This window comes from Fusarium fujikuroi, chromosome FFUJ_chr06 (assembly GCF_900079805.1).
Source record: "Fusarium fujikuroi IMI 58289 draft genome, chromosome FFUJ_chr06".
Taxonomy (NCBI): Eukaryota; Fungi; Ascomycota; class Sordariomycetes; order Hypocreales; family Nectriaceae; genus Fusarium; species Fusarium fujikuroi.
The window spans coordinates 3,250,147-3,264,526 of NC_036627.1; the positions used below are offsets into that span (position 1 = coordinate 3,250,147).

A 14,380-nucleotide genomic window follows, 5' to 3' on the forward strand; every position below is an offset into this window, starting at 1 on the left:
ACTGGCAGAGAGCTTGAATCTATAATCAAGCCGCCCGACATCAGTTTCGTCTGCCTCGATTTCAAATCGCTCCTCGACGTTACGCCTCCTTTCGATCGCCCGTTTCATATTTCGCGATGGCTTCTACCGGTACTGGGGGCACTTTGCCACCCAACTTTCTCTTGACCCCGCAACAGCAGAACCTGCTCTTTGCTGCTCTCAACTCCAACAAGCAGCAGCTTTCTGGTTCTTCCGTGGACAATTCCCTGACAGTTTCTCCTACGACGTTCCGCAATTCTGCTGGCCAGCAAAAGCCCGCCACCGCTACAGGCTACCAGGAGAGTCCCTTCCTCGATAACTACGACTATGACTTTGGCGATTCTGGTTTCGACTTCTCCTTCGCCAGCGAGGACCAGCCTTCCATGATTGGAGATCTTCCCGCTACTTCCACGGAGCCCAACAACAACTCTGGTTCTGTCGCTCTGTCCGACTCCCCAGAGACCGATACCCCAGAGAAGCGCAGCTACCCTGATGACGAGGATGATGAAGATAGCCCTGGTGGGGATCACAAGCGCCGTGAGAGTACCGACAAGGTCCCTAAGAAGCCTGGTCGTAAGCCTCTTACATCCGAGCCCAGCTCGGTACGTTTTAACAACTGATTACATATAAAGTGTATTACTTACTAATTCATATAATAGAAGCGCAAGGCTCAAAACCGAGCCGCTCAGCGTGCTTTCAGAGAACGCAAGGAGAAGCACTTGAAGGACCTTGAGACAAAGGTCGAAGAGCTAGAGAAGGCTTCGCAGGCTGCCAACCATGAGAATGGCATGCTTCGAGCTCAGGTTGAGCGCATGACAGCTGAACTCAATCAGTATAAGCAGAAGGTCACAGTGATGTCAGCTACCAAGTCACTGCCCAGAGAAAAGGTTCCTTTCGGCAGCGCTGCCGTCAGCAACCTCAGCGATGTCAACTTCCAGTTCGAGTTTCCCAAATTCGGCATGCTTCCAGGACCACCTGTTAGCAAGACTGGCTCATCACCCACAAGCCCGGATCAGCAAAAGATCACATACCCAAGCCCTACCAACAGTCTCAACAACAACGTGCAATCCGCACAACAATTCAAGGACGACTTGGCCAAGTTCTCGGGTGTCTTCAGCCCTTCCATGGCAAGCTCTGCCACCAATCCCTCTCGCGCGAGTGTTGACTCTGCAAGCTACAGCGTCAATGGCGCTTCCAGCTCCCCATCTGCTTCATCTCATTCCAACACTGGCCCCAGCTCTTCTTGCGGAACATCACCCGAGCCTTTCAACCAGTCTCCCATGGGCTTCAAGCCTGTTGATACGATGGCTACCATTGGCGAGGAGCAGACACACCAGAACAGCAATAACAACCCCAGTCAGTTCGGCAACATTGATCTCAACAGCACCAACTTTGACTGGCTGTCACAACAGAACGGTGGACAGTTTGACCCACAGCTCTTTGGTGATTATCGCGAGCCTCAAGAAAACGTCTTGGCAAACCCATCTTTCGACGACTTCTTCAACGATGCTCTTGACAGCGATTTCTTCACTCCTTACAACATGGCTCCTAACAGCCCCAGCGCGCATCTCAATGGGCAGGCCAAGAAGTCATCGAACCTCATTGATCAGATTGATGCTCAAAAGGAGTCCGATGACGAACCACTTAAGAAGCAGAACATGAACTGCAATCAACTGTGGTATGTATCAACTCATAGAATCAGAAAATGTCTGTCTCTAACACGTTTCCACAGGGAGAAACTTCAAGCTTGCCCCAAGGCACAGAATGGTGAATTCGACCTCGACGGCCTCTGCTCCGAACTTACCAAGAAGGCCAAATGCTCTGGCACTGGTCCTGTGGTTGCTGAGACCGACTTTGACACCATTCTGCAAAAGTATATGGGCAAAGACGTCTCCAGTAGTTGTGTCGCCCAACAGTTGGGTGTGGAAATAAAGTCGAGTGACCCAAACCAAGATAAGCATATTGGCCTGCCAATTTGAGGCCAGGCTTATTATGAACAAAGATTCGGCTGTACACTACAAACTTCGGCGGCATACCCAGCACACAGCTACACAATGATTAAGGCGTTTACAACAGACAGGATGGGATCGGAAAACCAAGGGATTCCGGCGCTTGATTTACCTCCGTCAACGGAATTGGATGCATGGAAAGGAGAAAGGATGATCTATGGTATGGTTCTATAGCATGCCATGAAATCTTCGACCTGTTAACTCAGCTTGAAATTTCTTGTGGGATTTACTTATGCTTTGTTTTTGGATGGACATTTTTTTGCTGCTATGAATAATTATGACTTATTTCTGGTTTCAACTGTCAGGGGCTTAACAGGGGATATTTGATGATCACTGTGACTTGGCAACGCACATGCTGATCAAAGATGTACATCAAAGGGACCATTCAACTTTCATTATACTACGTGAAGAGATCAATGTGTTGGAGGCGCTTTTGTGATATGATTATTAGTATTCAAAAGGATATAAATTGTACCCTGCAACGGCTATTTTGAGTCAGTCTGTAACATCCAGACGCTGCATGCGCCATTAAATTGAGATCTAAGAAGTTTGAATTGCAAGTAGAAGATCGCCGTGACATCATTTTTGAGGCCATCGTTGACTGAAAGCTGTTGTGATTTTTATCATGACATCTAATCTTAGTCATCAAGTGGAGCCAGGTGATCGCGACAAGGAAGCTTTAGCCAGACCAAATCATCTTGAACAAGCCGTACTCAGCTTAAAACCAACTCTCGCATGCCCAGTAGCGATTGTTTATTTATTTTTTGGCCTTCAGCAGAGATTCCTGGAAAATACATTGACAGTCTCGATTCCAGCCTTGCACAAATAGCGATCTCCGATCCTTCACAATGCCAAAAGAGAAGAATTACAACCCCGTCCAGGCCCAGCGCAAAGCTGACAAGGCGAAAGCTCTCAAGAAAGGTGAGACGAATCCTGATGATCGCATTGGACCTTCTAACTGGAAACATAGGCAAGCATGAACGGCAAGAACGCCTAAACGAGAAGCTATCGCGAAAGAACCCCGAGCGCATTCAAAAACAGATCGACGACCTCAAGAAAATCACATCAAGCGGCGGCAAGCTTACTCGTCATGAGGAACAGACATTAGAAGGGCTCGAAAAGGAACTCAAAGCAGTGAAGAAGGCCAGAGAAGCACTTGGCGACAAAGCACCAACATTCAGTCGAGGATGGAACAGAGATCACGACTCAGGATCTAGGGTATTAGGGAAGAGGCGCAGAGGTTCTAATGATGCTACGACAAGCGACGATGAGGTTCCCGACGACGTCAAGAGTATTCCTATGCCTCGAGATACACCCCCGCCGATTCCCAAAGAAGTCATGGACAAATGGTATGCCGAACGACGAGCAAGGAGGGAGGCAGAGAACCCTACAAGGCCGGACGGCGAGGACAAACACCAAAAGAAGGAAGTGCCAGTCGTCGAAGCGAAAACCGTGTACGAAGCCAAGCCTGTGGTGCGCGATCTCAGAAAAGAGGCTGTTTCGGCATTTGTGCCTACGGCAGTCAAGATGAAGATGAACAAGGGTCAAGGTCAAGGAGGGTTAATAGAGCCGGAGGAAGCAGATCGGCTAGAACAAGAGGGCTATCTCAAGACGGCGGATCGCAACGCGGAAGCACGACCCGATCAAGGCCAATCATCACGGCATGTGACCATGGAGGATGTGGAAGACGAGGAGGCTTGATTCTGCAGAGGAGGTTAGTTCAGCCAGCTATGGTGCCATTGATGCAATTGACAGATAGTAATGCATAATTCCCCGACCAAAAGCATCCCAAAAGGATATAATTGGGCGAACCCATTCAATCACGACTTTTCAAGCCTATCAGAAGACCGATGTGACTCAGACCAACAGCGAGCTCGAGGGTTGAGGCCGGTTAAGATAGCGGCATAGGAATAAAGCTGGGGTAGAGAGGACCCATCTGACCACCCACAGTTCAATGACGGAGGACCAAGTGCGTTGACTATCTTGACCGACAATGTATGTTGCTCGTTTCCGATGAGGAAAGATGGCGAATTGGGCTGCATTAACAACGGGACTTGTCTTGAGAAGGCGTCTACCATGCTTTGGGCTTAGACCCAACAGGTCAGGTCTCTCTCAGTTGAGTTGGGATTTACGACCGTATATATCCGTGTAGAGGGTGGAGCTCAAGGACCTTGACGAACAAATGATGAGTTTTCATTACTCTCATGTCAACGAGGAACTCGACCACTACGGCAATTCAGGCCGCACTCCGAAAGCGGGCCTGGCTTTTTCGACCCGGGGCCACGCCGAAATCCGATCATTCTTATATTTAAGCATGTCTAATCTTTTTGTTTTCGCCTCCGAGTGTAGTCTTCAACTCCATGTCTGATATGCTGCGACAGTTGTAAAAGAAAGGAAGAAAGAAAAGCGTGCTAGGTATTTGGGGACGGAAAAGGAAACATTACGATTGCTCAAATAATGGATTGTCACCAAGTCACATCTCGTGCCCTCTACGAGGATGACGAGATCAACGACCATGTCAACCAGCTCGACCAAGGAAACGAAACCAACGCAAAATCAGGAGCCGATCTAGAGAAGCAACCGACTGCAGCATCGACAGCGTCGTTCCAGGAAACCTATCCCGAGGGCGGCTTGCAGGCGTGGTCCGTGGTCGCTGGTTCGTGGTTCTCTCTATTCGCTTCGCTTGGACTAATGAACACTCTCGGCACGTTTCAGGCCTATGTTCTCGACAACCAACTCACAGAGTATAGCGAGGGTACTGTCGGTTGGATCTTTTCCATCTACACCTTTCTCGCCTTCTTTTGCGGTGTGTACATTGGTCCAGTCTTTGACAAGTATGGTCCGAGATGGCTTGTCATTGCCGGCGCTGTGTTCACCGTTGGCGGTATGATCTTTATGAGTTTTGCAACTGGTAAGTTTCTCTTTGAGATTGTGGTTTTGATGTGCTGACTGTTATAGAACTCTGGCACTTTGTCGTCGCCTTTGGCCTCCTCTGTGGTTTTGGATCATCACTTCTCTTCACACCATCGATCGCTGCTGTAGGCCACTTCTTCAAGGCTAGACGTGGACTAGCGACTGGCGTTGCATCTACTGCTGGTGGAATCGGCGGTATCATCTACCCCTTCATGCTGACGAGGCTAATCGAAAAGATTGGTTACGGATGGGCCACTCGAGTCATTGCTCTCATCTGCCTTTGCTGCAGTTTGATCGGTATCTGTCTTCTCAAATCTCGGCTTCCACCCGCCAAGGACGCTACTGCGCACCCCAACTTTCTCATCTTCAAGAGTCTGCCTTTCCTCTTCACCACGATTGGTGTCTTCATGTTGGAGTTCTCCCTCTTCATTCCTCTCGGCTACATCTCGACATATGCGCTGCACAAGGGCTTCGGAAAGGATTTCTCCTACAACCTCATTCCTATCCTCAACGCTGGTTCGGTCATCGGTCGACTTCTGCCCGGCTACTATGCCGATGTGATCGGTCCTTTTAACGTCAGCATCCTGGCTGTGATCCTTGCCATTGTGGCCTGCTTCTGCGTATGGCTACCTCTTGGTGGAACCACAGCTGGTGTCATTATCTTCACCGTCCTGTTCGGTTTCTCTTCTGGAACATCCATCGCCATTGCGCCTGTCTGTATCGGTCGACTGTGCAAAACGCAAGAGTATGGACGTTATTATGCTACGGCCTATACAATCGTGTCTTTTGCTTGTCTCATCGGTATTCCCATTGGTGGTAGCATCGTCCAGGCCAATGGTGGTGAATACTGGGGTCTTATCATCTTGACTGGTGCCGTTTACGTGGCATCCATGATCTCGTTGTTCCTGGCCAAGGTCACTCTCTTGGGCTGGCACAACTGGAAGGCTGCCCTTTGAGCATTCATCGAGCACATCAGCGTCTAACGGAATCAAACCTCGAGACTGAACGGCTGTCGTCTTTTATTGAAGACTGAACACAAATTTATGACACCATGAAAAGTATTGCTATTATCTTGGGAAAGGAGTTTTGGATACAAAAAAGAGTTGAGAATGCCAATATCATTGCTGCGAGTTTTTGTACATAGATACCATAGTTCGTAGGAAAATATAATAGTTATTGTTTTGTATGCTTGCGCTCACCTCGTTGTTATGAATGAGCCTTCTATCTGGGTATTCCACATTTATCTTGAACCCGAGGGCACAGCCTACTTCTGTTTCTGTGCCTTGATATGCTCACCATGAAGCTCTTGTACCGCGGGAATAATGAGCGATTCAATCTCAACATCTGGCTCTTGACTTGGCAGCTCCTCTGCCACAAGCGGCCTGCCCTCAGCTTCTCCCCAACCGCCCTCTCTCGGCACACGCACCCAGTTATCGTCCCTCTTAGGACTCACAAACACGACTTCCCACTTGCGCGTGGATAGAAGATTTCCAATGACGAGATGGTGCTGATATCGATCAAGACTGTAGCGAGCCTTGCGAACAAGAAGCGCTGGGTCCGTCTCAAGCTTGAAAGACACAATCATGCCCTCTGGCGCCCATCCATCCACGAGATTCTTGAGAAACTTGGGGACAGGGTCGAGATCGATGACGAGGCGCTTTGAGCGTGGGACAGAAGGCGAGGAGTCAAAGTTATCAAAAGTCTCTTCATCGTCTGGTCGCTTCTGCTCAACGGCGTTGGTTGACTGGATCTTGTGCTCGGCCATACGATCAGGAGGAACGAAGAAGTCCGACACGGCTGCGGCGAGGTAGAGAAGACCTGACGGACCAAGAGGGCGCATGAGTCGGGCAATTTCTCGCAGCTCATGGAGATAGTCGACAATAGTGACAAAGGGCAGTGTGAGAAGCATATTGTCATCCCTCGCCTTGCGATACTTTCTCAACACCTCCTGCATCTTATCCTGCACCTCACTCCTCACACCAATTCTTCCACTTCCATCCTCAGTCAAAAAGTCTAGGAAGCAATCGGTAGCATGCGAATAATGTCGCGAGTACGGCAGCAGACTGAACTGACGATGGAGGAAGATGACGGCATATCCAGCTTCGAGAAAGTACTCGGCGCTCGTAGCACCACGAGTTCCAGCACTGAAGTTGTCGATGTACCGAACAGTCTGCTTCTCAAGAGGGACGGTAGTGCCGCCCGATGTGACGAGGACAACACGACGGCCCGCGGCGGCGTGAGAGGAGATGAAGCCAGCGGCGAGAGCTGTGTGGGCTGATAAATTGCGCGGAGGAGGGTTCTGAGCAAAGTATGTCTGCTCGGAAGCAAGGGCCTCAGCAGCGGTGTTGGCAGGTGTAGCCATTTTGTTTAGTGTTTCTGAAGTGAACGCAATTCAGGCTGTGTGTGACCAATGATTTGGCCACGGTGAATGATTGAACAAGCTCCGGGGCGGAGATGCGGAGGTCCGGGCGGGCGGCGGCGGCGGGGTTTGGTCTTTGACACCCGGATCCGGATCCGGAGACTAAGGTAGTGAGACGGAGAGATTCTAGTAAGAATGATAATGAGATGATGATACAGGAATTGATGAGAGAGGATGAGGAAGTGGAAATTGAGAGATATTTATGTTTAGTAGTTTCTGGTTCTGGTTCTTTAGTAAAATGCCCCATCGACTGTGACGGATACTACTTACGCATTTATCATCCCGGTGGGTTTTGAAGTTGTGAGTCTGCCCTACAGCCTGCAGCTGTGAACGCCCTTCTGTAGTGTTGGCCCTGTACATTAAAGTCACTCGGCTTATCTTTTATAAGAAATGACTGAATTGCTCTTACATGAGACTGAATATGTCATCATTTCAAGCATTTGCTGTCCAGAAGGCAATGATTACTGATAAGCTGCAGTATACCTCGGTAACTAGTCCACTATCTCGGATCATATCATGTTCATTCCTGAGGACTGCCCATGAAAGCGACACTTGTTCCAAACAATCCGATACTTACTCTAGAGTTACTACAATTCTCTACTTTATTGCAAAGGCTATACAACATTCATTTGAGCCCGTCATGTACGGGGCAGTGAGGTGTAGAGGCCCCTTGCAGATCCGCGAGAGCCTACACAGAAAAGGGTCTCTCAGCGAATACTTCCTCTTTCATGGTTATCTCACATTTCAAGTGTCTAGAACATCTGCTGGCTTAGGTACAAAGGTTTTAAATGAAATTATTATGCGATAAATACTACCATTATGTGGGATATCAGACTATTAACCAATGCAAACATAAATAAGCCTCCATCCTATGCCAATAAACAACCGCAATTGCGCCCAACACCATACTGTGCTTTCATCATCCATGAAACATCACTCCTCCTTGTCCTTGTTCTCCTCATCCTCATCATCCTCAGCTCCCCAATCTCTCCATCCCTGGCCCTGAAGCCAACTGACTCCCTTTCGCCAGTTGGTCTCGCGGATTGCTTGGGCATCCTTCTCGTAAACAACACCAGTGACCATGAGTGCCAGCATGAAGACCCAAATATCGCCACCCTTCATGCTCTTCCACCAGCGACGCTTCACGCCTACCTTCCAGAGGCTGTCGACACTGGCGCGTGCGCTATACAGGAACAGCCCACGGCCGTTTCGTCGCTCAACGAAAGCCCAAAGACCAGCGAAGAAACCACCGAGGAAGACACGCTGAGTCGCGAGGACGTGGCGTGGAAGCCATTGCTGGAAGAAGCAGATCGAAGCCCAGGCTGTAGAGAGCGCACCTGTCGCAAAGGTAGACATGCGGAGGGCTTTGGTGATGATGCGCTGGAGGGTAGCCAGAGGGTTGTGGTAAAGGCTGGAGAATCGGGGAATGACGGTGAGCGCAGAAAAGACTGCGACGAAGAAGCGAGCAAATGGTGGGAAAGTCTGAAGCCAGAAAGTGAGATAAGTTCGGGCACAAGATGGGTCTCCCGGGTGCAATGTGGCGCATGAGAGAGATGTGATAAGAGGATGAGCTCGAGATGTCAGTGGCGCAATTGCACTGAGACTGGGAGGAAGAACCTCCTTGCCAGGGAAGAGAGTGGGAGAAACATACGCCCTATGACGGTCAGTATAAAGTCTTTTTTCTCGGGGCTTATTAACTTACGGCCAGCTCAGGCGCGCCATTTGAGCCAAGCTGTCGACGATCTCAGAAGTCTGAGGCCACTTAACGCTCGACGGCCAGTCTTGCGGGCGCGGATGCAAGTAAGCCGATGAACTCTTGAAGATCAAATCTCCAAAAGGTTTGGGGAAGCAATCACGATCGAAAACAGCAGCGTGAAGAAGCTGTCCAAAAGCAAATGGCTGCAACATCCAGCTTCCGAACCACCAAGGCCTCTCCCTCTTGACGCCGTTCTTTCGGCCCCAGATGAGGCCATCAGCCTCACAGAAGTTGTAGGCAAACTCCAGAGCACGGAAGATCGTGTAAATGGCGATAGTGACACGCATCTTTTGTGCTGGGTAAATGCCAAGAGCCAGGCCAGCGAATGAGGCACCGATGGCGGGTGCAGAGGGAGATGTCAGCATCGCTGCGGTTCGGGGATTGCGGGCACGGAAAGGCTCGACTTGAGGGTCTAGAAGATGCACACGCAGTCGAGTGAAGAAACGGAAGAGGATTCTGTAAAGGAGAAGAATGGTAGAAAGCGAAATGGACAGCCTCAGAGCAGGAGATTTGTAAAACGGCTTCTTTTTGCCGCCAGTACTGGGTCTGTTGAGAATCATTAGCCATTTGCGCACTTATTTCATCAGTGAGCTACTCACTCTTCTTTACCCATCCTCTTCGCGACAATATCCCATCCCTTCATTCCGAGAAAAGTCATCACAAACACCCTGAGCGCATGTCGTACTGTCCTAGCGTTGTAATCATCACCACCTTTTGGTGGCTGCAGCGCCTTTTCAACACGGGTTGGCGTTGGTGTTGCGCGACGCAGCACGCGGGATCGAGAGAGAATGTACTTATGCAGGCTCGCATATTCGTGAGCTGAGATGGTGTAGCGCAATGTGTTTCGAAGAACAGGGTCGTTGACAGCTCTCGATCGCGAGCTCGAGGCATCGCCTGAAGAGACGGATGATTCCATTGTGATTAAGGAGCGGATGTTGTTGTTGTTGTTGATGATGATGATAAAAGGATCGTGTTTGGTTCAATTTATGGCGTGTCTGCGGTTGCACGAGCTGAGGTCCAGCGACGCATTCGAGCAGTAGCTCCGAGGAGAGGCATCAAGTAAATGAATAAACCAATTTATGTGAATCAGAAATGACCTGGACTTGGTTACACAGCTTCAGTGCTGAGGGGCCCAGATCGAAGCTCTCACATCAAGTCTGTTTGTTGATGAAGTGAAGTGACGAATGGTGGGAGGCACGGAAGGGATGAAATCACAAGAACTTGGAAATGAGCAAGACGACGTAAAGTGGAGAATTCGACCTCGGCTCTTGGTCTAAGCTGACCTTGCCCACTATCTTTTGATATCGAGACCCTGCTAAGGCTACCAGTTAATTAAAGCAATGCTCAATTAGCGAATGAAGACACGCAATATCGTTTCTTATGGGGTCGTCCAACAGGGGTTCCCCGCCCTCGGTAGCTAAGTTGCTCTTCTCCAGCCGTACATCACCATCACATGAAATTCATCTACACGTTCAACTTTCTGAACTACCTAAAGAGGCTTGACTCCCGATAACACGCCCACTATGCGCATGAAAAAAGGCATATCGTCATAAGGCACTTCACGTACAACGCATAAGTCAGTCTAGGGTATCAAACCAGTCGTAAAAAGGCTACCTAATGCTATCTCTCAAATGAGAGACATAACGACGCATACTCCATTTGATGCCGAAACTACCGCCCTTTTTTAACTTCCAAAGTCACTAACTATCATTCATCATAACCCCTTCATATCAGTCCAGTCTGGTCCCGTCTGGTCCAGTTCCAGGCCATTGATGCCAGCCAGACCCAGGACAAGTGGGATTGAACCACCGGCCCTAGCAATATGGAATCATTAAATACTTTTTGTTTTCTTTTTCCTTCCCGTGCCCCCCACCAAAGTTTCCATTCGTTAAAAACATCCCTCGCTTTAAAGCAACCAATGTTGACATGCCCCCCAACGCCGTTCATCAACCAAAACTCTCCAAGAGCATCATATCCTCTCCCTAGTAAGCAGGATCACGGACGCCACCCTTTCATCCCGAAATCAAAAGTACTAGCTTTTGTCGAAAGACTGAGAAGTCAGCCTCGGCTTCGTTTGCCATGTTTCCGCATATCGCCCTCCCGATTATCCAGCATCAACATAACCCACAATATCATTCATCAAATTGGAAAATCTGTAGCGTGAACCCAGTTGCTTAGGGGTAAGCTGCTTGAGTGCTTGCTTGAAGGCCCACGAAGGGAACCCAGGTCCGACCAAGGGCCGGGCTCTCTGAGGGTCCAAAAGGCAAAATCTCCTCGCGCCAGCCCAGCGCACTCCAGAGACCGACGTATCTCGGCTCAGGACTGGAGAGCTGTTGGGTAATGACGGCCCAGGCTGTGACCTGGTGGGTCTTGACCAGTTCAACGATCTGAAGCCGACGTCGCTCTCTCTCAGCTACTGTGTCTTTGACCACGCGGTAGATCGCCTCGGCATTTGGCCATCCGTTGGCCTTGTTAGTCGCAGCCTCGAGCAGTGCTTTAAGAGTTTCGAATGGAAGGTTAAGGAGAATCCGAGAAAGTACTGCATTGAAAGGAGTTCGTTGCTGCGAACCGCCTGAAGCATCCGAAGCTGGCGAGACCTTGCCGTCTGTCAAAGAAAGATCACCGAACTGAATGCCAGAAATCTGTTGAGAGAGACGCCCCTTGCCCTTGCCAAGATGCACAGATGTGCCTCGAGCAATGGGTGGGGGTGAAAGCTTGCGGGTACTGGCATTGCTAGTCAGGGCAGTTTGAGGAAGACGAGCGTAGCTAGACGTGTCCGTCACTGAAGTGTCAATCTTGAAAGTAGGGCTGGTGTTGCTTGCGATGAAAGAAACGATCTCGTTGAGAATAGCTCGAGATCCATCGCCGTACTTGAACACATCATAAGACCCCTCGTCTCGGTGGTCCTCCAGGGCAAACTCCAAAGCCTTCTCAACTGTCTGCCAGGTCAGAAGTTGCACAGCAACCTCGCAACCGCGTCGCATGACCGGATCCCAGCGGAGGAGATGGCCGGCTGCAGCATACGAAAGAGCAAATTCGAACCGGTCAATCAACTGGTTATAATCAGCCGCAGCTTGCTTCATGCCCTCGGCAGCAGGGTCCAAGAGTGGCCATCCGTAAAGACAGTGAACGGCCATATAGAACGAGTTGGATTGAATCCACTTGCTCTTGGTCTCGAGAAGGATGGTGGGAAGAGATGGATCATTGGGGTTAGATCGGGACTGCTTAGCGATGCCATTTGCGAGCTCGGTACTGCGAGAAAGGATGACTCGGTGGCCGGGAATGCGAACTGGAGGAGCTCTTTCATCCGCGTATCGAAGCTCCAAAACGCAGTCAGCAAATTCGGGAGATGAAAACTGTTGCACCAAATGACCAATCAGACCTTCAGCACCCTCCATTGAAGACATCATGTGCGGGGGAGGTCCGGCATTCGGCATCATTCGCGGATACTCGGGACCACCGAACATTCTGCCTGGCTGGTTGGGAGACTGAGTCTCATCTGAAGCAGGTACGCCGTTTCGCGCTGGAGCTGAAGAAAACTGGTTGTAGACACTACCATCGTCGGGAGGACCTGATGCCTGCGAATCATGATAGCTGTGTGGGGTTGGGGGGCCAAAACTGTTAGGGAAGGGGGGAAAAGAGTCCATCGGTCCGTAAGCCATAGTAGGTCTTCCGTAGTTATCGAAAGTAGTAACTGGAACCTGTTCTGCGCCATACGGCATCATAGGGGGAAAGCCGTTGGCACCAGGGGCCATGTAGGGTCGACCATCAGGACCTGTCATACCGGGAGGAGGGGCAATACCACCGGATGGAGGAGCAGGAGAGGAGCTCGTCGAACCGTGGAAAGCGCCAAAATGGATGCTGCCATTGCTGTGATGAGGCTGGTGCATTGGCGGGCCATTAGGCAGAGGAGCGCGATGGCCACGCATATCGCCGTTCACGTTTGGTCCCATAGGTCGAGCAGCAGGCTGAAAGGAAGGGGGCATCTGGTATCGGCCCGGTGGGACAGCAGAAGGAGGTCGGCCCTTGTTGGGTTTTGAAGGTGGATGGTTGTCTAAATTCGAGTTATGAGAATTTGGAAGGGCTTGAAAAAAGTGTGAGTATGGTTGCCTACCAGACAGAGTTTTGATCTCGCTCTTGCTTGAAACACCATTGGGCTTCTCGTTCACTCCGCTTGAAACCTTGTCGACTGATCGAGCCTCAACATCGACCTGGTTCTTGGGGGTGGGCTGATCAGAATGGCCTGAGACCACGGGGTTTTTGTGGATGTTCTCGCTCTCGTTGATAGTGGGAGGATGTTCAGGACCAGATGCGGCTGTAATGAAAGAATTGTGGGTTAGTAAAGGGTCTCAGGGTGCATTTTGAGAATAAGCATGTCTGAAGTACTTACGAGAAGAAGCCTGGGTGTTGGTCGGCTCAGAAGCGCCGTTCTTTGTTTCTTCGTGAGCGTCTGCCTTTGTTTCGGCCACCTCCTCAGCTTTGGAGGTCGAAGTTCGACTAGCAATTGTGCTTGGGACCGTAGCCACAGAATCATCCTTCTTAGCCTCAGCAGACACGTTACCATTTACATGCTTCACCTCAATGGGAGAGCGCACATCCGGTTCCTGGATCGTGGTGGAGGCAGCACTTGAGGAAACGGGGACAGCATTGGCACGAGCAGCAGCAGAAGCGGCCTGACGCTTCACATAGGGCAGTGGGATAGCAGGCATGACAGGCTTGGAGGACTGAGAGAGCTTGCTCCCGCCATTTCGGCGAGTCTTCATATTGCCGTTTTGGGGCGCCATTTCATGGACGAGATCGTTGACGGTTCGGCGGGGAAGGTATCGGCGGGCGATCAGCTAGCCAGCGCCAGGCCTCAACAGAGGATTCGGAGGGAGGAGGGCTCTACGGATCTAGAGGAAGAGGCATGGAGAGCAGACGTCTTCGTTATGACTGAAGTGCCCTTTTGTCGATTCTGGGCTGAAGGGTGAGGGAGTTGGCCCGTGGATCGGAGGCGAACTGGCGATGCACTAGAAATGAGGGTCCAGGTGCAGCTATTTGTGCGGAGATGAAGAGCTCAAGTAGGAGCGGATTTCGATGACGGGTGTGTATCGTAAGGAGGGTGAATTAAGGAATGAAACGCAGCAAACCACAGGGCTTAGAGGAGATAAGGGTGCTGTAGGGGTTGATGAATAGGGAGTATTATGCTGTGAGAATTTCACCAACCTGGAAACCCGGATGATGATGTCGAGGAAGTGCTTCCAATGGTTTCCAAAGGATGGAGAC

At 50.4% G+C, this 14,380-nt stretch overlaps 6 protein-coding genes; 3 read left to right on the plus strand and 3 right to left on the minus strand.

Annotated features, from left to right (window-relative positions):
- Positions 1–116: 116 nt before the first annotated feature.
- Positions 117–1,997, plus strand: FFUJ_06324 (related to AP1-like transcription factor; the record flags this gene model as incomplete). XM_023579636.1 has 3 exons in its annotated part: positions 117–620; positions 678–1,696; positions 1,751–1,997. The coding sequence occupies 3 exons, from the start codon at positions 117–119 to the stop codon at positions 1,995–1,997; spliced, it is 1,770 nt and encodes a 589-aa protein (XP_023432438.1).
- Positions 1,998–2,875: 878 nt separating this feature from the next.
- Positions 2,876–3,728, plus strand: FFUJ_06325 (uncharacterized protein; the record flags this gene model as incomplete). XM_023579637.1 has 2 exons in its annotated part: positions 2,876–2,948; positions 2,998–3,728. The coding sequence occupies 2 exons, from the start codon at positions 2,876–2,878 to the stop codon at positions 3,726–3,728; spliced, it is 804 nt and encodes a 267-aa protein (XP_023432439.1).
- A 756-nt stretch (positions 3,729–4,484) lies between these two features.
- On the plus strand, positions 4,485–5,896 carry FFUJ_06326 (related to monocarboxylate transporter 2; the record flags this gene model as incomplete). XM_023579638.1 has 2 exons in its annotated part: positions 4,485–4,938; positions 4,986–5,896. The coding sequence occupies 2 exons, from the start codon at positions 4,485–4,487 to the stop codon at positions 5,894–5,896; spliced, it is 1,365 nt and encodes a 454-aa protein (XP_023432440.1).
- A 308-nt stretch (positions 5,897–6,204) lies between these two features.
- FFUJ_06327 (probable phosphopantothenate-cysteine ligase) lies at positions 6,205–7,302 on the minus strand (the record flags this gene model as incomplete). The annotated part of the gene is made up of 1 exon (XM_023579640.1): positions 6,205–7,302. The coding sequence occupies one exon, from the start codon at positions 7,300–7,302 to the stop codon at positions 6,205–6,207; it is 1,098 nt and encodes a 365-aa protein (XP_023432441.1).
- Positions 7,303–8,292: 990 nt separating this feature from the next.
- Positions 8,293–10,031, minus strand: FFUJ_06328 (uncharacterized protein; the record flags this gene model as incomplete). XM_023579641.1 has 3 exons in its annotated part: positions 8,293–9,013; positions 9,062–9,661; positions 9,715–10,031. The coding sequence occupies 3 exons, from the start codon at positions 10,029–10,031 to the stop codon at positions 8,293–8,295; spliced, it is 1,638 nt and encodes a 545-aa protein (XP_023432442.1).
- Positions 10,032–11,289: 1,258 nt separating this feature from the next.
- Positions 11,290–13,899, minus strand: FFUJ_06329 (uncharacterized protein; the record flags this gene model as incomplete). XM_023579642.1 has 2 exons in its annotated part: positions 11,290–13,430; positions 13,506–13,899. 2 exons carry the CDS (start codon positions 13,897–13,899, stop codon positions 11,290–11,292), a joined length of 2,535 nt encoding a protein of 844 aa, XP_023432443.1.
- Positions 13,900–14,380: the final 481 nt, after the last annotated feature.